General features: G+C 44.1%; 1 protein-coding gene across 2 annotated transcripts in view; it reads left to right on the top strand.

The window, feature by feature from the left end:
• LOC137561045 (C-type lectin domain family 4 member G-like) overlaps positions 1-22,600 on the top strand; it is a 35,208-nt gene extending 12,608 nt beyond the window's left edge. For both annotated transcript variants that reach the window (XM_068272264.1, XM_068272265.1), the window contains 6 exons: positions 2,508-2,552; positions 2,923-2,967; positions 5,187-5,231; positions 12,391-12,533; positions 16,937-17,043; positions 20,070-22,600. In XM_068272264.1, coding sequence (XP_068128365.1) covers positions 2,508-2,552; positions 2,923-2,967; positions 5,187-5,231; positions 12,391-12,533; positions 16,937-17,043; positions 20,070-20,202 — 518 coding nt within the window. In that variant the 3' untranslated portion in view covers positions 20,203-22,600. The remainder of the gene's footprint in view (positions 1-2,507; positions 2,553-2,922; positions 2,968-5,186; positions 5,232-12,390; positions 12,534-16,936; positions 17,044-20,069) is intronic.
• Positions 22,601-22,870: the final 270 nt, after the last annotated feature.

The raw sequence follows: 22,870 nt of genomic DNA, 5'->3' as shown, positions 1-22,870 counted from the left end.
TATATATGGTAAAATACACAAGGGTGCTTTATCTCAGGTTCACTTTAAGCTAAAACAAGGCTTTCGCCCTCAACCCCATCCTGCAAGACTCCGCCACTACTAGCAGTTGTACATGATGATACTGGTAGACAGCATACACACACAGATTCCTGTACCAAAGGAGATCTGCCCCGTCTATGGCAATTATGACAATTGTATGCACTATTGTCGAGCTGCACACACTCAGGCTGGCATTCACGTATACTGGGTCAGCCACAGGCTTTAGATCAACACTACGGGAACGCCATCCACACTCACAATGCAATCTAGCACGGTAGCAATGAACAATCTGGACATACAAACTGGCATTGAACTGTAACACAGTACACTGCAGTCTCAATCTAGGAGATGCCAGTTCTCTGCTTAGTACACAGATGGTTAGTTTATTAAATAAGACTTAATATTTCAAAAAGTGGAAAAAAAGGCAGAAAGAATATATACAGAAATATTTACAAAAAGAAAAGTAAAAATGACAAAGACACACAACAAGACATTCCTTTATACAATAAAAGGGAATAAATTAGAAATAAACATTACCCTGTGTAATGTCTAATTTCTCACCATGGTAGGTCACACAAGTTCTGATTTGATCAGGGACTTCTCTGTTCAGGGAGCAACTTTCGGAGAATACTCTTACTGGCTCTGAGAGCTGGTTTTATAGGAGGGAATATAACCTGGGATTACCCAATATTCAAATCCAAAAATAATCCAATTTCTTCCTATTCTATAAAAAACGGTGCCATCATCTTTGGTACATCCAGGCTTGCTTTTACATGCAAACATCAGAGCATCCTGCATCCCTCAGCTATCATCTCTGAGGCACCAGACAGTCTATTCAGGTTTACATATGCCAATACGGTGTTTGCATTGACCATAGCTTAACAATGGCTAATTGGCCGCTTCCTCATTTCTGGTGGGCTATTGAATAGCTAGGTGTTACTGTATGTTTAAATGTCAATGTAGCCAGATTTCCAAACAGATGCACACACTTACCCCTTTGCATAGTAGATGGAATGTCGAGACACTCTCTTCAAATGAAATACAATGCATAACACACACAGCAGACATAACATGTAACCAAAATGGATTCCGTATGAGGTCACACAAGATAGCTTCCATGTCCTGTATGCCAACATACTGCGTATATCATTACACTGACAGCTCAAATTTCAGTGGCTAATTATTTGCAGATAAGGGCAAACTAGACAGGCTGATATCTCTACATACACACAGGGTGGGGTTCTCTGTGTTTTCCTTCTCTCCTGTAGAAGAATTTAGGTCCACTTTAAGGTGAAAGAGGACTTCCAGTTAGCTGTCCCCAATTCCTAGGTAACTAGGTAAAAAGGGGGGCATTTTTGACCTTTTGACTCTCTGTCTACTTAGAGAAAATGATATTAAAATGGATCTGAACTCAGAACTTTCTCTCTAAAAGTTCTAAAAGATTAGGGACAGTCTGAAAACAATCAGGGGAAAAAATGATTTGTTACAATGCACAGAAAGACCTAGAGAGAGGGAAGTCTCAGGATCCTACTGAGGCTTCCTTTGCTGATCTGATGTTCCTCGTCGCTAAGCGCGGCTCTCCCGAAGATTAACAACAAGGCATTGTCGCTAATTATATCGGGGTCACGCAGCTTCTCTTCATGCAGCGTGGATGTGCAGTAGCCGCACAAGCCTGCCTGCATATACGCAGTAAGTCAAAGCCGTGGACTCCGTGCTACTGCACATGCGTGGCCGTGCTTGCGTATTTAATGCGTGGTCACACTGCAAAAAGAAGAGCATGTGGCCATGTGGAGAGGGGTTCAGCGAGGGGGGTCATCGGACCATCCAGGGAAGCCCTAATAGGATCCTGAGGCTTCCCTCTCTTCAGGTGAGTATCTTAATTCCGAGCCATTTTGGTGCGATTGAAGAATAATCGGATTGCAAAATTCTCTACATAGTGTGAAAGGAGCCTAAAGAGTAAAGGTGGCCACTAACAATCCAATTTCTAGCGAAAAATAATTTGAGCGATCAGAAATTCTGATCGGAAGTGAAATATTGTAATACATCATTCATTACACCATCAACGAACCAATCTTTGCTTCTTATCTATCGCAACCAACAAGAAAATCCAAATTTTGGTTCGACGAAAATTCATTCGGCTGACATTTTTTTCACTCATTCATAATAGATTGTGTCCACCAACTGAGATTATTTACAACCAATCCGATCAAAATTTCTGATCGCTCGAACTATTTTTCGATAGAAATTGGACCGTTAGTGGCCACCTTTAAAGAAAGAAGGGGTCATTTTCTGCAGCGTTTACCTGTTAATGGATTCCCTCAGCAACGGTTTTACTTGTTTTGGAAAGCTGGGCACAGGGCACATCCATGGCATATTGCCAAATGATTTTAGAAACTGTAAAATGTAAAGTTTGCTGTATGAATATGTCTGAGCTTTTCTCAATATATATTTACTCTCTTTGCTTAAAGACACAGAAATAATGAAACAGGAGTTGAACCAGTTGGAGAAAACAGGTCAGTGACGAATCGCTCTTTTACAGTCTCCTGTGGTGTACATACAATCCAATTTTCCAACAAATTTTAAATAGGCAACTTCAAAATTGTACATTTTTATGCAATTTTTCTGCGTTGCCACACACATGAGTCACACACGGAAAGAAAGCAGACCTGCTGTGCAATTTTAAAACACAGAAAATTTCAAAACGCGAAAAATGCAGAAAAAAAAACCTGTTATGGCATTAAAATACATTAGATGTCTGATGAATGCGATTTTGGAGAAAGGCAAAAAGCATGCAAATTCAAATAAGTGTAAACTGTATGTAACTTTATTACATGACTTATTTCCTCTTCATACTTTTTTCATTGTCACTATTATTTTTTTCAGTTTCCAATTTTCCTGCCCAACTACAAAATTCTATTCAGGAAACAAGTAAGTCAAGAAAGTGCATACGTTAATTTTCCAGACAAAAACTGAAAATGCCAGCTGCTCACACATAGTATACTTCAAAAAGTTGAGACTTCATTAAATATCCTTCGCCCAACGAGAACACTAAATTACAGATCAACTGGAAAAGCCTGTGTTACATGGGCATCAAGCTCACCTACAGCACAGATTTATTTGCTGCCAAAATTGGTTATAAGGTCATACAGGATGAAGTTCACAGAAAAGATTTAGAGAAAAAAAAATGGCACAGTCAACACTAACCAGTTCCCCACCACCACAGGCTTTTTCTCCTTAAAAACCAGAGCAATTTTCACACATTACGCTTATTCCATTCATTTGCCAATAACCTTATCGCTACTTATCACACCAAAATGATCTATATAATCATTGCATTGATGCCGGTGCTCATTTACTACAGCATTATGATCATATGAACATATATCCCCATTTACTGATCATTACCCTGCAACGAGGGGTTGCGGGCGCTAGCCTGAGCGCATACACGCACCCCTGCAAACAGCCCAATACGTGTATCTATGCCCCTGGTGCTGTAGTGAAGTCTACAGGGGCGTATATATATGATACAGCAGTGCTGTACTGTTAAAATTGTATTTAAGTAATCCGGACATAAGCTTTTTACCAAACAAAGACATCAGGGTAAATGTTTATAAAACAGCCCATTAATTAATATGCCACCACAGCATCCTCACTAGCTGTTTCACAGGTGCAGGCAGTACAGTGATAGAATCACTTTGTGAATTATAAATTGATATCCGGGTACCCACATGCATGGCATGCAGGCTTTTTTGGGGCTAAGAATGCAATCATCATTGGTTGGTGATTGGCAGGCCCGGATTTACCCCACAAGAGCCTATAGGCACAGATGTCCTGGCATTCTAGACTTCGTCCTCCATGAACCTATAAATCCCACCAAACTGCATCGCAAGTGTGCTGGCTGGCCCAGCTGTCACTTCTCCCTTACTTACCTTGCCCGTCATCGGTAGCTACAGGTGCCCCTTTGTATGAGTTAGCCAGAAGTACCATCAGTATTAAGTAGTTTTAGGTGCTCCCAAGTATTATGTAGCTAGAGGAATCTCAGTATTAAGTAGCTTAGGATTGCCCCGGACTGAAGGGAGATCTCATCAGTGGAATGCAGACAGCCGGGTGAGTAACCTCTCATTTACACTCTCATCAGGACTCAGCATTGGGAAGGAGGTAGAGAGGCACTCGGGGAGGGGAGTGAGCCGCCTTTCCATCATCAGGTGCCTGTAGGCACGTGCCTACAGTGCCTTATGGTAAAACCTACCCTGGTGATTGTAGGTTCCCATTGTCTGGGATGAAAATAACTCTTGTGTTTATGAACAGTTTGTGCTTGTGTATTGACCACATTATTTCTTGTGTATTGACCACATTATTATGCTTGTAAATGCATGTACTTTCTACCATCCAGTGCCATGGAAGACGTTGGCACAATATTAATCCGTATGAATGGATGGAATCACATTTAGAGCCATAAACAACTTATTACATTGTTGCGATCTTGCATAGAACAATTTGGCTGTCAATGGATCAGGGAAGTTGAGAACCATTTTTCTTAGGTCGTAGAGGGAGGAGACTGAGGAAAAGTTGACCTAAAGTATGCTGCTTTCATGTGTCTTTGTTTAAATGCATAGGCAGTGATTGGCAGGATGACAAATGCTTGGAAATGTCAGGGGCGTTCCTAGAAATCCCGGGCCCCTCTAGAGAACGGAAGACCTCTAGCGAGAAGGAGGTAATGTGTTATCCTGCCACCACCACTGGTGCTGCCCGCTGCCACCAATGATTGCAGGAGGGGGAGCGCTGAGAGGAGAGCCTGAGGTGAGGGAGAGGGGGAATGCCCCCCCCTCCCCACCGATCTGCCACACTCTCCTCTTATGCTGCAACCCCTCTTGCCCCCAAAAGTCCCTGAACGGGCCCTTGCCCCCGCGACGGCATGGGTCGCATCCCCTATTGTTACGCCAGTGGGAAGTGCCATGACTCAGGGGGTACAAGTGGTAGAGGCGAGGGAGGACTTTGGTGCTTAGGCCATGCTGAATGTTGTGGACAGTGATTCTCGCCTTGCTCCCAGTTGGTTACTATTTGAAGTCCTGTGGGTTGAATGGCATTCCTGAGTTGTGACAAACTTTAAAACATTATTAATTATTTTATTCTATTTTTTTTTTCAGTCAGCAAATTCACTGCACAACTAGAAACATCTAAACGGGAATCAAGTAAGTCAATACATTTTTTTAACATACTATGCAAAAAACAAAACATGCCTGCCGCTCATAGATTGTGGATGTATACATCTTCAAATTATTGGTCATAGATTTCCATTTCCCAGTAGGGGGATAAGTGGGCAAGAATCTTAAGCTCGGTCTTGTGGCAAATAACACTGATTTCGCTTTCCAAATTTTCCAGAAAATTGCTTAAAGAGTAACTGTTAGCCCCAAAAATGAAATTTAAATCTCTATTGCAATGTTTTATTTACTTTTTAAGTGAGCCAAAAAGGCAATGCAGAAGTTAAAAATCAATCTAATTTTTTTACTATGTAGCCTTTTAGCCAAGCTCCGGACGCAAAGCCGCATATCAAATACTGCTGAGCATGCAGAGCATGCCTATGTCTGCCCGACCCTCCTCTCCCCCCCAGGACCAGGTGCCGATATATTCTCACCCCAAACAGCTGACCGCTCTGACACGGAGAGAGAGCGGGAGCACTTCCAGCGCCGCCACCGCAGAGCAGCCGCCGCCGTGCACACACGCAGTGTGTGTATTTGCACAAGGGTGTCACTGATGAGGCAATATTCACTATGAGAAGGTCTGGTCTGTTGTGTTTCCTTTCTAGGAACTGCTTGGATTACAAACGATGATATAGAATACTGGCGCGGCTATAGTGTGGTAATTAATGTAGAATAGGATAACAAATAGTCTCAGCTCTGTATCGGTAGCTATGTAAAAAAAAAAAAAAAAAAAAAAAACACCTCATAGTAATCTTCTTGAAAAAATACCATAAATATAGCTTTTAAAAAAACTTCTTGCTAACTTAATGTTGAAAAATTAATAAATGAAATCACCAGAACATTAAGCATATTACCCCTTCTCTGTCATCTCTTCAGCATCTAGAACCTTGTGTGGGAAGGTAGCTTCTGGCTTGTAGCTGAGTAGTGTCTTTCAGGAGAGATTTGGTCTGTATTCTGGATAGCTTTTAAACCACCTATTTTTTATACACACTGGATCCAATATGGCTGTCAAATTTGGAATTTCCCTAAATCTCTGGTTCTAATTGGCTGAAGTTTACATGCATCAATATGTATCATATTTTGAATACCTAAGCCATAATATTTTTGTTTACAAATTCCTTATTTAACTTATCAGTGGGAATTTAGGTAGTTTGGGATGTTTACACATACTGACATTTGCTTATCGGGTCTATTTAATTAAAAATGGATGTCACCAGCTATCTTGTCCTGCTGATTGACTTAATTGCCCCAGACATTAGAGGCCATATGAAATTCACTTTTTCACCTGAGTTTTCTCCTAGGTGATATTTTAAAACTTGTCAATAAAATGCCTTTCAAACCACCAGAAAGCAAAAAAATACTCAAAATAATTTTGATAGTACTTTTTGATACTTTTTTTTACATTGCAAAGTGCTAAAATGTTATTTTAAATCAAAGATGAAATTTTTTCTCCTAGGAGACAACTCAGGTGAAAAAGTGAATTGCATATGGCCCTCTGACTTTTAAATACTAACCATTTGAAGACCGCGGTGCTTGAAGACCGTTGTGTATTTTTTAATAAATCTGTCTATTTTTTGAATTTTTTTTTCCCTATCTTCCTCCCACCCCACAGCCAGCCAATAACGGTGATTAGCTGTCATAGGCTTCTGCTTATGAGTGCTGATCGCTCTCTAGTGTCCCATGGGGACAGCCATGTCACATGGCTGTCCCCAGTACAGCGCTGCTGCAGATTGCAGCGCTGTACAATGTAATTAGATGGCGATTCTGCCGACTAACAGTCTCCCGAGCGGCAACCGCCACTCGGAGACTGAAGGTGGAGCTCCGCTCTGCCCACTAACAGGAGATGCGCGTGCATGTAAATATATTTCTTTCTTTTTTTTAATACATTTACTTAATTTTTAATTCACTTTCCCCCCCTCTCCCAGTTAGCCTATCACAGTGTATTGCTCATATGTCCCCCAGGGGGACAGCCGTGTCACGCGGCTGTCCCCAGTACATGGCTGCCTTAGATTGCAGCGCTGTACATAGTTATTAGATGCCGGTTTCACCATTTAAAGAGACACTGTAACATCGAAAAGTTCCTTTGGGGGGTACTCACCTTGGGAGGGGGAAGCTTTAGGGTCCCAATGAGGCTTCCCACGCTGTCCTCTGTGCCACGGGGGTCTTGCTGCAGCCCTCCAAACAGTGGCCCACACAGATCCGACAGCTTGTCCAATATTTACCTTTCCAGGCTCCAGCGGGGGCGCTGTTGCGGCTCTCGGCTCCGAAGTAGACGGAAATACCCGAGCTCAGTCTGGTCCGCTCTACTGCGCAGGCGCCGGAGACTTGCGCCTGTGCAGTAGAGCCTATTTCTGAGCCCAAGAGCCGCCACAGCGCCTGCGCAGGAGCCGGGAAGGTAAATATTTACATCGCTACTGTTCTGAGGGCTGCAGCGAGACCCCCGAGGGATGGAGGACAGCGTGGCAAGCCTCATTGGGACCCTGGAGCTGCCCCCTCCTGAGGTGAGTACCCCCCAGGGGAACTTTTTGATGTTACAGGTTTTCTTTAACAGTCTCCGCTGGGAGACTGAAGGCGGAGCTCCTCTCCGCCCTCCAAGTAGAGATGCTCGCGCATCGGCACGTGCGCGCTCCTGCAATGCCCATGGGAAACCATTCACGCCAATTCATTTTTGGAGTGGGCATGGGGCTGCCAACGCGTTCATGCCAATTGGCATGGAGCGGTCAGCAAGCAGTTAAACAATCTTCATTCTATCTATCTTTTTATGATGCACTTCTGATAATAATGTCTCTCTGCTAATTCATTTGGAAAGTGTCTGTCCTGTACCATAAGCCATTTTGGCTTATTGAAGTATACAGGTCTTCAACCAATATACTCATTTAAATATAAATCTGATTATATAATTCTTCTTAAAACAATTATTCATGTAAGATATAATTGCATATTATAACTTAATCATTTAAAGAGAACCCGAGGTGGGGTTCTTCCATCGCAATCCATATACAGAGGCTGGGCCTGCCTATAGAGCCCAGCCCCTGTTGCTAGTTCGTTTCCTCCAAAGCCCCCCCTGCGCGCTGTCAGACCCCATAAAACACAGCAGCGCTGGCGACACGCAGCGTGTCGCAGCCGGCTGCGTTTACCTCACTAATGCCAGTCTCGCCGCTCCCCCGCCTCCTGAATCGCTCGGTCCCCGCCCACGTCCCTTCCCTAGCCGCTGATTGGAGGGAAGGGACACAGGCGGGGACCGGAGCGATTCAGGAGGCGGGGGAGCAGCCGAGACTGACATTAGTGAGGTAAACACAGCCGCATAGCGCGGCTGTGTTTTATGGGGTCTTGCAGCGTGCAGGGGGGGGCTTTGGGGGAAGCTAAATAGCAACAGAGGCTGGGCTCTATAGACAGACCCAGCCTCTGTATATGGTTTGCGATTGAAGAACCCCGCCTCTGGTTCTGTTTAAAACAATTTTCTATATATTTGTCTTTTTTATGAACAAATAAATTCTTTAATAATTTTCAGCGGCAGGTGTCAATATTTAATCATTTTTAAATAATAGAACAGACTCAATTCATAATGTCTGTTCCCAAAACAATCATAGCATGTGTTGGGCCATATGCAATTCACTTTTTTTCCTATGCTTTCTCCAAGGACTTATATTTTCATCTTCTGTTTAAAATAACTTTTCAGCATTCTGCTGATAAAAAAAAGTACCAAAAAGTAGGTAGAAAAGTACTATCAAGATTATTTTGAGTATTTTCTTGCTTGCTGGTGGCTTAAAAGGCATTTTATTGATAAGGTGTGAAAATACCACCTTGGAGAAAACCTAGGAGAAAAAGTTAATTGCATTTGGCCCCTAATCTCATAGCTAGCTCAAAAGGCCTTGATTCAAAAATACTTATAAATAATCTTCTATCTTAAAAATTAAAACACATTTATGAAAGTTTCACTGTCTAAATTATAACCTTCCCTATCCTGGAAAGTCTCAGAGCAATATTGTAAGAAGTACCCCAACCTTACATTTTACTCTGAAATGTTGCATAGCACATTCAAATGTATAATGTACTATGAGATATAAATATGGCAGCTTTTCCTGCATGAACAAACCACAAGAATTCTGACAGGTAGTGGGACAAAGCAAAGGTCAGCAATGTAGTAGTTATACAGGCCAGGGACAGTATAAACATAACATGCAGATACAAAGATCAGATTACAGAAAACGCACACTAACCAGAATAAGCTGTAGTAGTGAAAACTGAATCTCACCAGATTGAAATAGACTGTCTGGCATGAATCGCGTAGGATGTCATATGTATACAAGTGCGTAATGATGCACAAAAGAAGAAGAATCATGTGAACACAGGTGTCCCCTCACACGCCTGCGCACAATGCTCAAGTCAGTGCCTTTTAGCCCCAAGACATAGGGCCATATCTTATTGAAGGTGATAAGATGCAAGCTACTTATCACCTTGCCATCAGGAGAGGCAAATCCTATTGCCAGTTTCACTTGTGCAATGGCTGATCATTGGGAAGCATTACTCAGGTGAAAGCCTGACTGATGCTCCCATATCCCGGGCGATAGGGAGTGAGGTTTTGCACTTTGGTGCGCGCACACCCGCCAAACATGCACCGCTGTCGTTTTGGCGCTGCATCTGGGGGTCTCCTTTAATAAGGAATCCCCAGAGCTCCCCGTTGGGTTGCTCATGGTCGCCAAAGTTCACCGCAGCTGAGACAGCTGAGACAGGCCCCCAGAGTAATTTACCATCAGCCATCGGACATCTGCCATTTTCATTGGTCCAGACAGTGGACCAATGGGGAGCCCTGGCTGGAGCTTCAAGATTGCTTTACCGCTTTTCAGTATCTGAGATACTGTAAGTACAGCTTTAGGCCTTGCGGCAAGAGAGAGCGGATGTCTGATGGCTGATGGTAAATTACTCAGGGGTGCCTGCCTCAGCAGCGGGGGGCTTTGGAAATCACGGACGGCCCGTTTAGTAATAGGATATGGCCCATAATGTAGGTAGAAAGGTTTATCATGAAAACAAATGCTGGAGATTTCACCATTAGCCCCGTTTTTTTCCACCAAGCTGCTGTTTAGGTCTTGTGTGTTGTGACTGGTGGCAGGTATGTGCAGAGGAATAAAATATTTATGACCTGGGGTAGATTTAGGGCCGGTTCACACTTGCGGTTCCCTGCCAAACGGACCAGATGACCTGACCGGATCCGGACCGGATCCAGATCGGAACCGTACGGTTCTGATCCGGATCCGATCCGGATCCGGTCAGGTTGCATCAGGTGTTCATCAGGATGCGATCCGGATCCGTTTGGCAAAAGATAGTAGAAACCGAATAAAAATGTTGGGGTCTGAGAGGTCAGCAGAAGGTGGACCTGTGGAATCAGGCCCTCCGCTGTTTAGCACTCACCTCCACCTCCGACATACTGCCAACATCTCCAGCACGTTTAAAGTCACTGCTGCTCCACTCCAAAATGCTTGCCCATGTGTCCCCATCCAAAATCGCCACTACAATACGCATAGGAAGTGGGGTAGAACATCCGGATTTTTAGCCAGTGTGTTGTGCGCTCTCCGGTTCTCATTGGTTTGTATTGGCCGGATGGTGCAGTCCGGCTCCGCTCCGGATACGGCTGCCGGAGGAGCCGGACCAAAAAATAGCGCATGTTGGGTCTTATGCCGGAGTCCGGATCCGGTCCGGATCCGGTCCGGACGAAACGGACGCATGTGAACGGACGCATAGGCTTTCATTGCTATGCCGTGCGTCCGTTCCGTCCGTTCTGCATGCGGTCCGGCTCCGGCACGGCGATTCCGGACGGCGACCGCTAATGTGAACCGGGCCTAATACACACATGGAAGTCAGGTGTTTCTAAGGATGAGACAACCTCACCCCCTCTGCTCTGCCTGATTCATTTTCTGCCCACATCCCAGCCCAGCATTGGTCAAGATTCGAGAGATGGAATTCCAAGATTGTCTGCTGCTTCTGGACTCTTCATCTACTGTAATAGCAAAAATCAGGAAATGGGAAGATACATGAATTTCATTAAAGAGAATCTGTAACGTCAAAACGTCCCCTGGGGAGTACTCACCTCGGGTGGGGAAAGCCTCAGGATCCTAATGAGGCTTCCCACGCCGTTCTCCGTCCCTCAGGGGTCTCGCTGCGACCCTCCGTACAAGATGACGTCATTATTTACCTTCCCGGCTCCTGTGCAGGCGCTCTGATGGCTGTCGGCTCCGAAGTAGGCGGAAATACCCGATCGCCGTCGGGTCTGCTCTACTGCGCAGGCGCAAGTTTCCGGCACCTGCGCAGTAGAGCGGACCCGACTGAGATCGGGTATTTCCGTCTACTTCAGAGCTCAAGCAGCCACAGCTCCCCCGCTGGAGCCATCAAGGGTAAATATTGAATTGACAGTCGGGTCTGTCGCCGGCTGTTCGGAGGGCTGCAGCGAGACCCCTGTGGGACAGAGGACAGCGTGGGAAGCCTCATTAGGATCCCGAGGCTTCCCTCACCTGAGGTGAGTACCCCTCAGGGGATGTTTTTGATGTTACAGAGTCTCTTTAAATCTTATTGTTTCATAGCTTTTAACCTTCCTGGCGGTAACCCCGGAGGAGGTTTTCTCAGGCCCTGCTGGGCAGATTTGCTTAATTTTTTTTTTTGCTGAACGCAGCTAGCACTTTGCTAGCTGCGTCAGCACACCGATCGCCACCGGCCCGCGCTCGATCGCCGCTATCCGCTCCGCCGCGCCGCCCCCCCCCCCCCATACCCCGTGCGCTGCCTGGTCAATCAGTGCCAGGCAGCGCTGAGGGGTGGATCGGGACTCCCAAAGACGTCACGACGTCGCTGACGTCGGTGATGTCATCCCGCCCCATCGCCATGGCGACGGGGGAAGCCCTCCAGGAAATCCCATTCTTTGAACGGGATTTCCTGATCGGAGATCGCCGAAGGCGATCGAAGCGGGCGGGGGGATGCCGCTGAGCAGCGGCTATCATTCGGCTCGCTACATGATTTTAAAAAAAAAAAAAGTGCTACGCTGCCTCCTGGCGGAAAACATTAGACTGCCAGGAGGGTTAATGTGATTTTTCTTCAAGGTTTGTAATAAATATAAATCTGTGTACAAGTGTGTAACTTACTGTCACCATGTTTGCTTTGCCAGAGCCGTCCTGTGAAAGTGGTTGGGTGGAATTTGCAGGCCATTGTTATTTCTTCTCTACTATTGGACTAAACTGGAGGAACGCAGTGGATATGTGCCTCAGTAGACAAAGTCATCTGGCTGTAATCACCAGTGCAGAGGAGCAGGTACCGTAATCAGCATTGTTAATTTTGAAAGGACATGACTGCTAATGATGTTTTCTGCCAGGAACGCCTACGCTGAATGGATAACTAAGTTTTCTTAATCAACAAACCATAATTTCCAGCAAGTTCACTGTTATATGTATAATGCCATAATTACCACCTGAGAAACAATGGACTACTGGAGACACTACTCCTATCCCACATTGAATTTGTGATTGCCATCATATTAGAAACAGGTTGACTACCACTATCACAAAAAATTGTATAATCTAAAATGCATGTGTATACATGTGTATAAAATTTGTACACGTTTGTTCCAGAATAAAATGCAGTACAAATAATGTTTGTTTTCCTATCTCGCAGTCACTTACAGTAAGCAGTAAAAATCTGACAGCTCTAACAGGTTTTTATAGTAGTCCATCTCCTCGTGGTTTTTTTTAAGGCTTTTCTTTATTTAAAAAAGCACTTACTGAAGGACAGTCAGTTGTTCCATCCAACTGCCAATAGTGCAAGCAAGTAGGGAAGTTGGCTGGCATCCTTATATACGGTAGATCCTTTCCATAGAGTGCTTTTTTAAAGAATAAAGGAAATACTGAGAATCCTTCATGAGGACATGGACTAGTCCAAAACCTGTCAGATCTGTCAGATTTTTACTGCATACTGCAAGCGACGGCAACATTGGAGACAAGTGCCATATGTACTCGAGTATAAGCCGACCCCCCAACTTTTACCTTAAAAAACTGGAAAAAATGTTTGACCCGAGTATAAGAGGGGTTGGCAACTGGCAAAAGCCACAACACTACTCACAGCCATGGCAGGCCACAACCATATATTAGAAATGCAGCATAAATGCAGCAGATTACAATAATAGGCCAGAGCATAGCACTACAATGGAGATGGACATGCAAAGAACTCCTGTTGCAAAATTTAAACTAGCATAAAGATAAAGCAAGGAATGCAGAGACACATATTAATGTATCTAAAACTTGTTATAGGAATGCAAGGATTCTCACCACTCAGTAGACACTGTCCCTGTATGCCTTCCAAGGCTACAACTCGAGATGAGGTTAGCTGGCACCTCCCATAGAAATGTCAAATGTCATGTGTGGTCTTCCTCAGATGATGCACCACTGTGCATATAGTGGGGGCACTGGGGGGGTTACTCAAAGAGTAGTGACTCGAGTATAATCCGAGACCTCCACTTTTGGGACACTTTTTTTTGGCCCAAAAATTAGGCTTATACTCGAGTATATACAGTAAGTTACAGTGCATTTTACTCTGAAAGAAATGTACTTCTTATAAATATGTATTTTAAATTTTACAATTTTTCATGATATCTGTCCCTTAAAGTGAACCAAGGTGAAAATAAACTGATGAGATAAACAATTATATTTATCCTTCTACTCCTAAAAATGACTTTAAGTATCTCATGGTTTTATTTTATATTTAAACATTTACAAAGTAGGTTGAATGTTTTACTATCTCTAATCAGTGTCAGCCTATTAAGGGTCCCAGGGTTAAAATACATGAACTATTGACCTTTTTATATCTGTAGCCTAAGCTCAGAAGTTGTTTTCTGCCTGGAAAAAGTTTATGGCTGCAATTTGCAATCAGTGAGGCTTACTAAATTGCTGACAAGGTACCGACAAGACAGAAGCAGTAACTTCCATGCCTATAAATTAACTCTTTCAGGCAGCAAAATAAAACAAGTAAAACAGCCTGGTTATTGATATGTTTTGTACTGTACAAACATATGTTAATTTCATCATGGCACATGTCACCTTGGGTACACTTTAAATAGAAAAAGCGTTGTAAACTATTGACAGGTTGCAGTGCCCACAAAGACCCACATCTGTACTAAAATATTACTTACTTTATTTTAATTTCATAGGTGGCCTCCTTTCAGAAAGTATATTGTGGAAGAGATCTTTTTTAAAATTTTTTAGCCTGTAATGTGTGTTTTGGTGGCACATGCACCCGCGTTACAAATGAATGGCACTGTGGTACCTTGCATTTGCGACGCACATGTTACTGTCTATTGAGGTGCTTCACACTGAGCTGGTGGTCATTTCAGATGCAGCCTTAGTGGTATGCGCTGGCGTTCTCCTCGCTGTTCAACAAAATGTAAGTTACACATTTTTTTTGCTTAGCTGCTCCCAAGGTTTTAAATTTAGGTTAGGTCACTTGCCCGGAGGTTTGCCTCACCGTGGCGCAAGTGTCTAGTATAATATACTTTGCATGCAAACCATATTGGAAGCTAAAGTTCCTCCTAGTTTAGTAAATGTTAGCACTTGTCTAGGATGCAGGGCATGCATCTTTCAGTTTGACAGAGGCGGTGTATGCCTGTGCGATTAACCATTCAATTGCAACATGTGTTTAGGGACTTTCCCCCCACCTTTTTTTTATCTTTGTAACTATGTAACTGTCAGGTTAGCTGCTCCCAGCCCCTCCTCCTGAGTTTCCTGTTTGCGTAATAAGTAGTAGCAGATTTGCATATGGTTTGCATCTGAGTTGAATGCAAAGTGTGCAGAAAATCTATTTAGGTGCTTTACACTGAGCTGGTGGTCATTTCAGATGCAGCCTTAGTGGTATGCGCTGGCGTTCTCCTCGATGTTGCTGCAATCGCCTGTTTTTAAATCCACTGCAATGTGCTGCGTGCATATCGCAACAAATTCAGGGTAAACTTAGCCTAATTTTTATAGATCATTTTTCATCTTACTTACAAAATTATTTTTCAGCACCTAAGTATTAAAAAAGTGCATAAAAAAGTAGGTAAAAAAGAAATATCAGACTTATTCAGAGTATTTCCTTGCTTGCTATGGGGCTTAAAGTGTACCCTAGGTGAACCTTTGGTTAAAAAACACATACTTCTCTACGAAGAGGGAAGCCTCTGGATCTAGAAGAGGCTTCTCACATTGTTCTCCGGAACTCTGTCACCACTCGTGGACCCCGCCAAAAAATATGGCAAAAGCTTGTCAGAATGACTATCTAGGCTGCACAAGTGCAGTTGTACTGCACCTGTGAGCATGGCTGCTTCTGTGCGGTAAGCCGAAGCCACATACTACGCAGATGCAGCCATGCTTATACAGGTGCAGCATGGCCGCCCTCACGCATAAAGTAGAATTTGGTCTGGATCTTGCAGAGGGCCCCGCTAGCAGCAGCAGCAACAAAGAGGACACAGGAAGCCTCATTTGTCCCATGATATTGCTGCCTTGCCTCCCAGTCTACCATCAATGTAACTGTTGCTCCCTGGGCCTTCCGCACAGTTTTCAGCAGAGTATAATTTCACCTGTCTCGGCGGGCGCACTCCACTATCAGTCCGTGGCATCCTGCTCCCTGACTTCATCTACAGCTGGATGCATCTTCCCTGTGACCTGCGGCATGTTATCACATAATAAAATGCGTCGGGTTACAGAGGAGAGGTGCTCCTGCGAGGATGAGTGAGTCCGCTGGGACAGGTGAGATAATACTCTGCTGAAGGCTCTGCAGGGGCACAGGAAAAAAAAAGTTAAGTTAGGGGAGACCAGGGGGGACCTGGCAGCTGACTCGGGTATTATCGTAGTCGGAGAGGGCCCCCCAGTTAAGGTAGCCAGAGAAGTATGTCTTTAGTATGGGTAGCCATGGTGGGTCCCCCAGTATAGGTAGCCAGAGAGGGCCTTCCCCAACACAGGTAGCAGAAATGGGCAACCCCAGTATAGGTAATGAGAGAGAGGGCATCCACAGTATAGGTAGCCAGAGAGGTATATCTTCAGTATGGGTAGCCAGTGAGGGTCCCCCAGTATAGGTAGCCAGAAAGGAACCCCCAGTTTAGGTAGCCAGAGAGGTATGTCTTCAGTATGGGTAGCCAGTGAGGGTCCCCCAGTATAGGTAGCCAAAGAGGGCCTTCCCCAATACAAGTAGCAGAAATGGGCAACCCCAGTATAGGTAACGAGATAGGGCAATCACAGGATAGGTAGCCAGAGAGGTATGTCTTCAGTATGGGTAGCCAGTGAGGTCCCCCAATACAGGAAGCCAGAGAGGGCCTTCCCCAACACAGGTAGTGGAAATGGAAAGTCCCAGTATTGATAACGAGAGAGAGGGCACCCACAGTATAGGTTGCCAGAGAGGGCCTCACAAAATGTAAGCCCATTCTTTTGATAATTGATAGTGCCACAGCGGCTATTTTTAAACACTGAGTGTTGGTATTACCCAGCACCAAAATGAATGGATCTCCATTAGAGGTGTATTGTACATAGATGAACAAGTTAATTATGAACAGACTTGCAAAGTTGTTACCATCTGTAGATATTTTGACATTTTCATTTATTTTTGTATTTGTAATCTATGGCTATAGGTAGGTTTAATGAACAATGAACAATATAGTTTAACACTGTGTTTTATGCAACTTATTATTGATATGTTTTTAGACCTTTTTAGCCAATCAAAGTAATGGGACATCGTATTGGATTGGCCTAACAGATGAGGGGACAGAAAATAGGTTTCGATGGATTGATGGCACAACATATTCATATACGTAAGCAATTTATTTACTTTTTAAAACACATACAGGTAAATAAACGTACATGAAGAGTGTAAAGCAAGGACGTCAATAGCTGCAAACTCAGCCCAGAGAGGGGTCACAGCTAAAGAGAAATTTCACCATTTTGGAGGAAAAATAACGAAGCAGGTGGTTTCAGTGCACGGCGCCCCATAGCAGCAATGTCATGCTGCGTGGGGCGCATAAGGGTAATTCGGGGCTCCGGCAGTTGGTCTCTAAGTTGTGACAACTCAGAGGGGGAATAGTGTTTAATGCCACCGGGCAGTTTTGCGGCAGCAGGGCGAGCCATCATTCAGCTCTCCCGGCCCCCAACTCACCACGACATGGACATACGTACGTAAAAAATAATCCTTCAGCTCTACAAATTGCTAGAATTAATGAGACACATTATTTCAACTTGCTTTCCCTTATACATTTGAATTCACATCCTCTTCTGCTACATACTTATAGGAACTGATTCTGTCAGTGCTGGGAGTGTCAAAGTTTCCTGCCAGTCACTTAATTTGTGCAGGTGTGGAAACCAAGCGCAAGTTGTTCCTGCGCAGTGTAGCCAATTACTCTTAAGGTGGCCCCTAACGGTCCAATTTCTAGCAAAAATTCATTTGAGCAATCAGATAATTCTGATCGGAAGAAAAATTGTTCACTACACCATCAACAAACCAATCTTTGCTTCTTTACTATCACAACCAATAAGAAAATCCAAATTTGAATTTGACTAAAATCCAATTGGACAACTATTTTTATAATCTTTCGTAATCGATTGTGCCCATCAACTGAGATTATTTACAACCATCTGAACAGAATTTCTGATCGCTCGAACGATTTTTCGCTAGGAATTGGACCGTTGGTGGCCACCTTTACAGGAAGAAGAAAAAGAACACACTTGGGCTATTTGTACTGAGAACTGGTGTAGCGCAGACTAAACAGTACATGCTGATTTTTGATTCCGATTAAAAAATGTACTGCATGCTGCTACGTTTTTTAACTGGAATAAAAAAAACCGACGTATAAAAAATCTGAATTGCATGTAGTGTGCAAGAGGCCTTAATGTGTTGTGACTTCCTGAACCAGTGCCACAATATACTGCTAAAGCAGACTGGGTCAGTACCTGGTGAGGTGCACTGGTAGATAAAGGTACCTCACTAACCCAGGAAGCCTCCAATCCCCTGTTATTTCATGCGTAATGTCCTCCTGCCACAATCTCCATTAAATGATGTTCATCCTACTCGCTACATCTGGATGTCACTCTGCTGATTGGGCTGTGGCCTTGCCAATCAAAACTGATTCCTGAGTGCTGGGTGCAGTGGCGCACGGAAAGGGGGGGTTCCGGGTGTCTGGAACACCCCCCCTGCACCGAGACCTGAAGTGGGGCTGCCATTTGTGTGTGTGGCCGAGGGTCCCATCTGACTGGCAGCACGTGCAGGGGCACCCGAGGCCTCACGCTGCGGGGGGCCTCGCTTGCTGCTGGCGGCGGGGAGCGGTCGTACGGGCACTAGCGCTGCGGGGATAAGACTTTCCACTTACCTTCCTCGATCCTGCCAGCTTCTACCTACATCCTGTCCCGGACGGTGTCTGTCGTTATGATAACAGCGCCCCCTGTGATGACGTAACCGCATGTCATCACAGGGGGAGCTCTTACCGATGCGTTGCGCGTCGGGAGAGGATGAAGATAGAAGCTGCGTGCAGGATGAAGACAGGTAAGTGGAAACTCCTCTCTCCCCGCTCCCCCCGCCTAACCTAGCTAATGTATACTGGGCATATACCTATATAATTTATACTGGGGGACATATACTTATCTAATCTGTACTGGGGGCATAAACCTATCTAACTTATACTGGGGGCATATACCTATCTAATCTATACTGGGAGACATTTACCTATCTAATCTATACTGGGGGACATTTACCTATCTAATCTATACTGGGGGAAATATACCTATCTAATCTATACTGGGGGCATATACCTATCTAATCTATACTGGGCATATACCTATCTAATCTATACTGGGGGCATATATCTATCTAATCTATACTGGGCATATACCTATCTAATCTATACTGGGGGCATATACCTGTCTAATCTATACTGCAGACATATACCTATCTAATCTATACTGGGCATATACCTATCTAATCTATACTGGGGGGCATATACCAATCTAATCTATACTGGGGGCATATACCTATAGCCTATACTGAGGGCATATACCTATCTAACCTATACTGGGGGCATATACCTATCTAACCTATACTGGGGGGCATATACCTATCTAATCTATACTGGGCATATACTTATCTAATCTATACTGGGGGACATTTACCTATCTAAACTATACTGCAGACATATACCTGTCTAATCTATACTGCGGACATATACCTATCTAAGCTATACTGGGGGCATATACCTATCTAACCTATACTGGGTGCAACTATATGGGCTACCTATACTGGGGGGGGGGGGGGGGGCTATAGCTGGCTACCTATACTGCGGGCACCTATACCTGTCTCCACGTTGGGGGCACATTTTACACCCTCACCCTGGATGCAATTTAGCCTAGAAACTGCTAGTATTTGGCTCCACTCACACCATGTTTTGGCCACGCCCACACGCCGCTTTCAGGAAGCCCCCCCCCCCCTGGGAAATCCTGGATTTGCCCCTGGGGTGGGACTGCTGGAATCCAGTAAAAGGGCGCCGCCATAGAGACTAATGTTAATTGCTGCAATTACCCGCTATCAATGGTGAAAAGGGAGCCGGAGGCGCCCAATAAAAAAGTGTGGTGACAAATAATGCCATGCGTCATTTTACCGATATTCTACTAGCGGCTGTATCCGGCGCCTTTTTTCCATGTATACTTGACTGCTGGCCATTAAATAGTTTGTTTTATGTCTTAAACGCTATACATTACTTATTATGAGTAGCAAATGTGATTTGTTGAGAAATGCAGCGTCATTCTTTACCTAAGATAGGATGCTTACTTTCATTCATTATTTTTTATCTGGCAGGTCATGGAAGCCTGGAGAGCCAACTAACCTGAGAAACCAGGAACACTGTGTCCACTTATGGCACAAGGGAAACTGGAATGATAATGTCTGCAGTATTGATCTTTCTGCGATCTGTGAAAAGAGAATGACATAGCTCTGACATCACAATACCAGTGCCTGTAGAAAAGTATTTTGTTGTTGTTGCTCAGTTTGTCAGCTCTTACACAATGGATGAAGTATATCTACACTGGAAGTACTGAATATTAATCCCTCTCCCAATCACTGAATCTAACCTCACGCATGCCCTAGGCATTGGCTCTAACCCCCTCTTTCCCCTCTGCCTAAATCTGAAGGATTACTTACTAAAGTGGGAGAAAACTGGAAAACATAAGTGATATAACAAACCTGAAATAGATTTTTTTTAAACACTGTCTACTGTTAGGTGGCAAAGGTTTGCAATGCCTCTTAGGTTGTTTTAGAACATTGTGAGTTTGCTGAAAGGTTAGTAAACTTGCAGCTGCAGTCATGTGCAGAACATTCCATGATAAAATAGGTTGTACTGGAACAGGAGCGTAACTGTAGCTGGCTTGGCGCCCCTGCGGAGATCAGATCTGTCAGTGAGCCACCCCTCCCCTGGGGGTGGCATGGGCCAGGAGCTAGGGGGACCTGGTCTTGTGCCCAATGTAATATTGCACAAGGTGCAGCAGAAGCCGGTAGCCTTATATATTACCTGCTCCAGTGATCATTTCTCCTCCACTTCCCAGTTATTAAGTGCAGTGCAGCCAGCCAATCACCATGCAGGGACTGAAGCTGCATAGTGATTGGCTGCCTGGCTGCACAGAGCTTGCTAAGTAACCAGGAAGTTGAGGAGATGCAGCTGCTGGATCAGGTAATCTGTATAAGGCTTCCGCTGTACGCTGTTATTGTTATGCCACTGTCCTGGAATGATTACGTTCTTGCTGTCGTTGTGTGTATGTGACTCAAATAACAAACTCTAATTGACAAGGCTTTGGGCAATCCTTAAAGTGAACCTCCAGACTAAAAATCTACTCAGCAGCACTAAATAGGCTTGGTGTTTCTTTAACAGTTTCACAGCATCAGAACTTTGTTTTTCTTACCCAAGCCTCCTTTTTAGCTGCACAGAAAAAAACTGCTTTTTACCCTGATGCTGTGCAAAGCATGATGGGATTTCTGATGTTGTTGTTCTCCTTCTGCTGTTTTAGTGCAATTTTTTTTTTAAATTTTGAATTTGAGATTTGAAGCCTAGCGCGGTAGTAGCGCCCTCAGCTGGGAGGGGTGATCAGGACACAGGACAGTTGGAACTGTCTCATGCTCCCTGTCACCTCCTTTCAACCAAAAAGATGTCTGCCCTCATGAAAAAGGCTGCCTCCATGAAATCACAAACATTTGCCAGTTCTTTTAAAACAGGGCGGGTAAGAGATTATATTACCTACCTATTTTAATTAACATAACTAATGTAACTTAATGACAGTATGTTTTTTTTAGTCTGAAGTTCCCCTTTAAATTAGCTTGATATCACCCAGACAAGTGTTGAATTTCTTTTTCACCTAATAGTACACAATTTTTTAAGTGCTGGAGCACTTATTTTCTCAACTGTTTTCAAACTTTAACAAGTACACACACAGCATGCAGTCCCTTCCACCTGCTTACTCCATCCCTCTCTTCTCTACGGACTGTCCTATGTTTAACCTTGGACCTAACTATTCCTAGTCTCCACCCTTCGAATGATAACACATCCTACTTGATCTCCTTTAAGATGCATATACACGCACTACGGAAGTCAATGACGGGTCCGTCAGACCCTCCCGCTGGGCGGACTTTCAGCAGACAGTAGTGCGTGTGTACGCACTGTCGGCGGACTGATAAGGCTGTTTCTGAACGATCCACTGAGCGGACCCGTCATTGGCTTTCGTAGTGCATGTGTACGCACCTTTAGATTATAAGCCTCTCGCCTTTATATTGTAAACCTTTTGCTGGTCCCTCCCCTCTAGTGGTTCCAGCTTAATTATGCAATCTCAATCTCACTGTCTGACACCCTTCTTGTGGACTAGAACTATTTTGAATAGGCACTGAACTACTGTGATCATGGCATTTTCATTATCTTGTTTTGTTGTGAGTTCCTTGTATGTCTTTCCTTTGTATGTTGTTAACCCATTTATCTGTTGTGCAGCACTGCGTAATATGTTGGCACTTTATAAAATACAATACATTTATAATAATAATAATATCTTGGTAAAACTACCCTTACTGGTACTTTACCCAAAACACTAACCCTGTCCTGATGGTTAACTGACCTGGATCCAAATACTGACACCCCCTAACCCTACCCTTCCTTAATCTTCCTAACTCTTGATAATTGTAATAGTTTTAGGATGGAGAGTCTAGATAATTGTTTTAGAAAAAGCAGCAAAAACTATTGCTTCATTGCAGGGTAAAAGCATATCTGAAACAAATTTTCAAGAGAATAATAGATATTTACCTTAGTAATAAGAAGCCTGAGGATATTCCAGTGCAGTCAGAGGCACAGATGGGGGGGGGGGGGGGGGGGGTGAAAGGGAGACATCTGTCACCAGGGGGGCGTGGCATATGGAGGTGCTGATACCAAGGTCGGCCCTAACATGAGGCAACATGAAGTATGGGATTTAGGAGACTAACTCAAACTAAGGGAGGCATTCGTTTGGATTTGGAATTTAAATTTCCGATTTTATGATCGGAAATTGTAATTTCTGATTGGAAATCGTAAAACCTCATTATAATAATAATACAATTCAAAATATTTGTATAGCACTTTTCTCCTGTCA

This window comes from Hyperolius riggenbachi, chromosome 3 (assembly GCF_040937935.1).
Source record: "Hyperolius riggenbachi isolate aHypRig1 chromosome 3, aHypRig1.pri, whole genome shotgun sequence".
Taxonomy (NCBI): domain Eukaryota; kingdom Metazoa; phylum Chordata; class Amphibia; order Anura; family Hyperoliidae; genus Hyperolius; species Hyperolius riggenbachi.
Note: the sequence above shows the minus strand (reverse complement) of the source record. Positions and strands in the feature narration are given on the sequence as shown.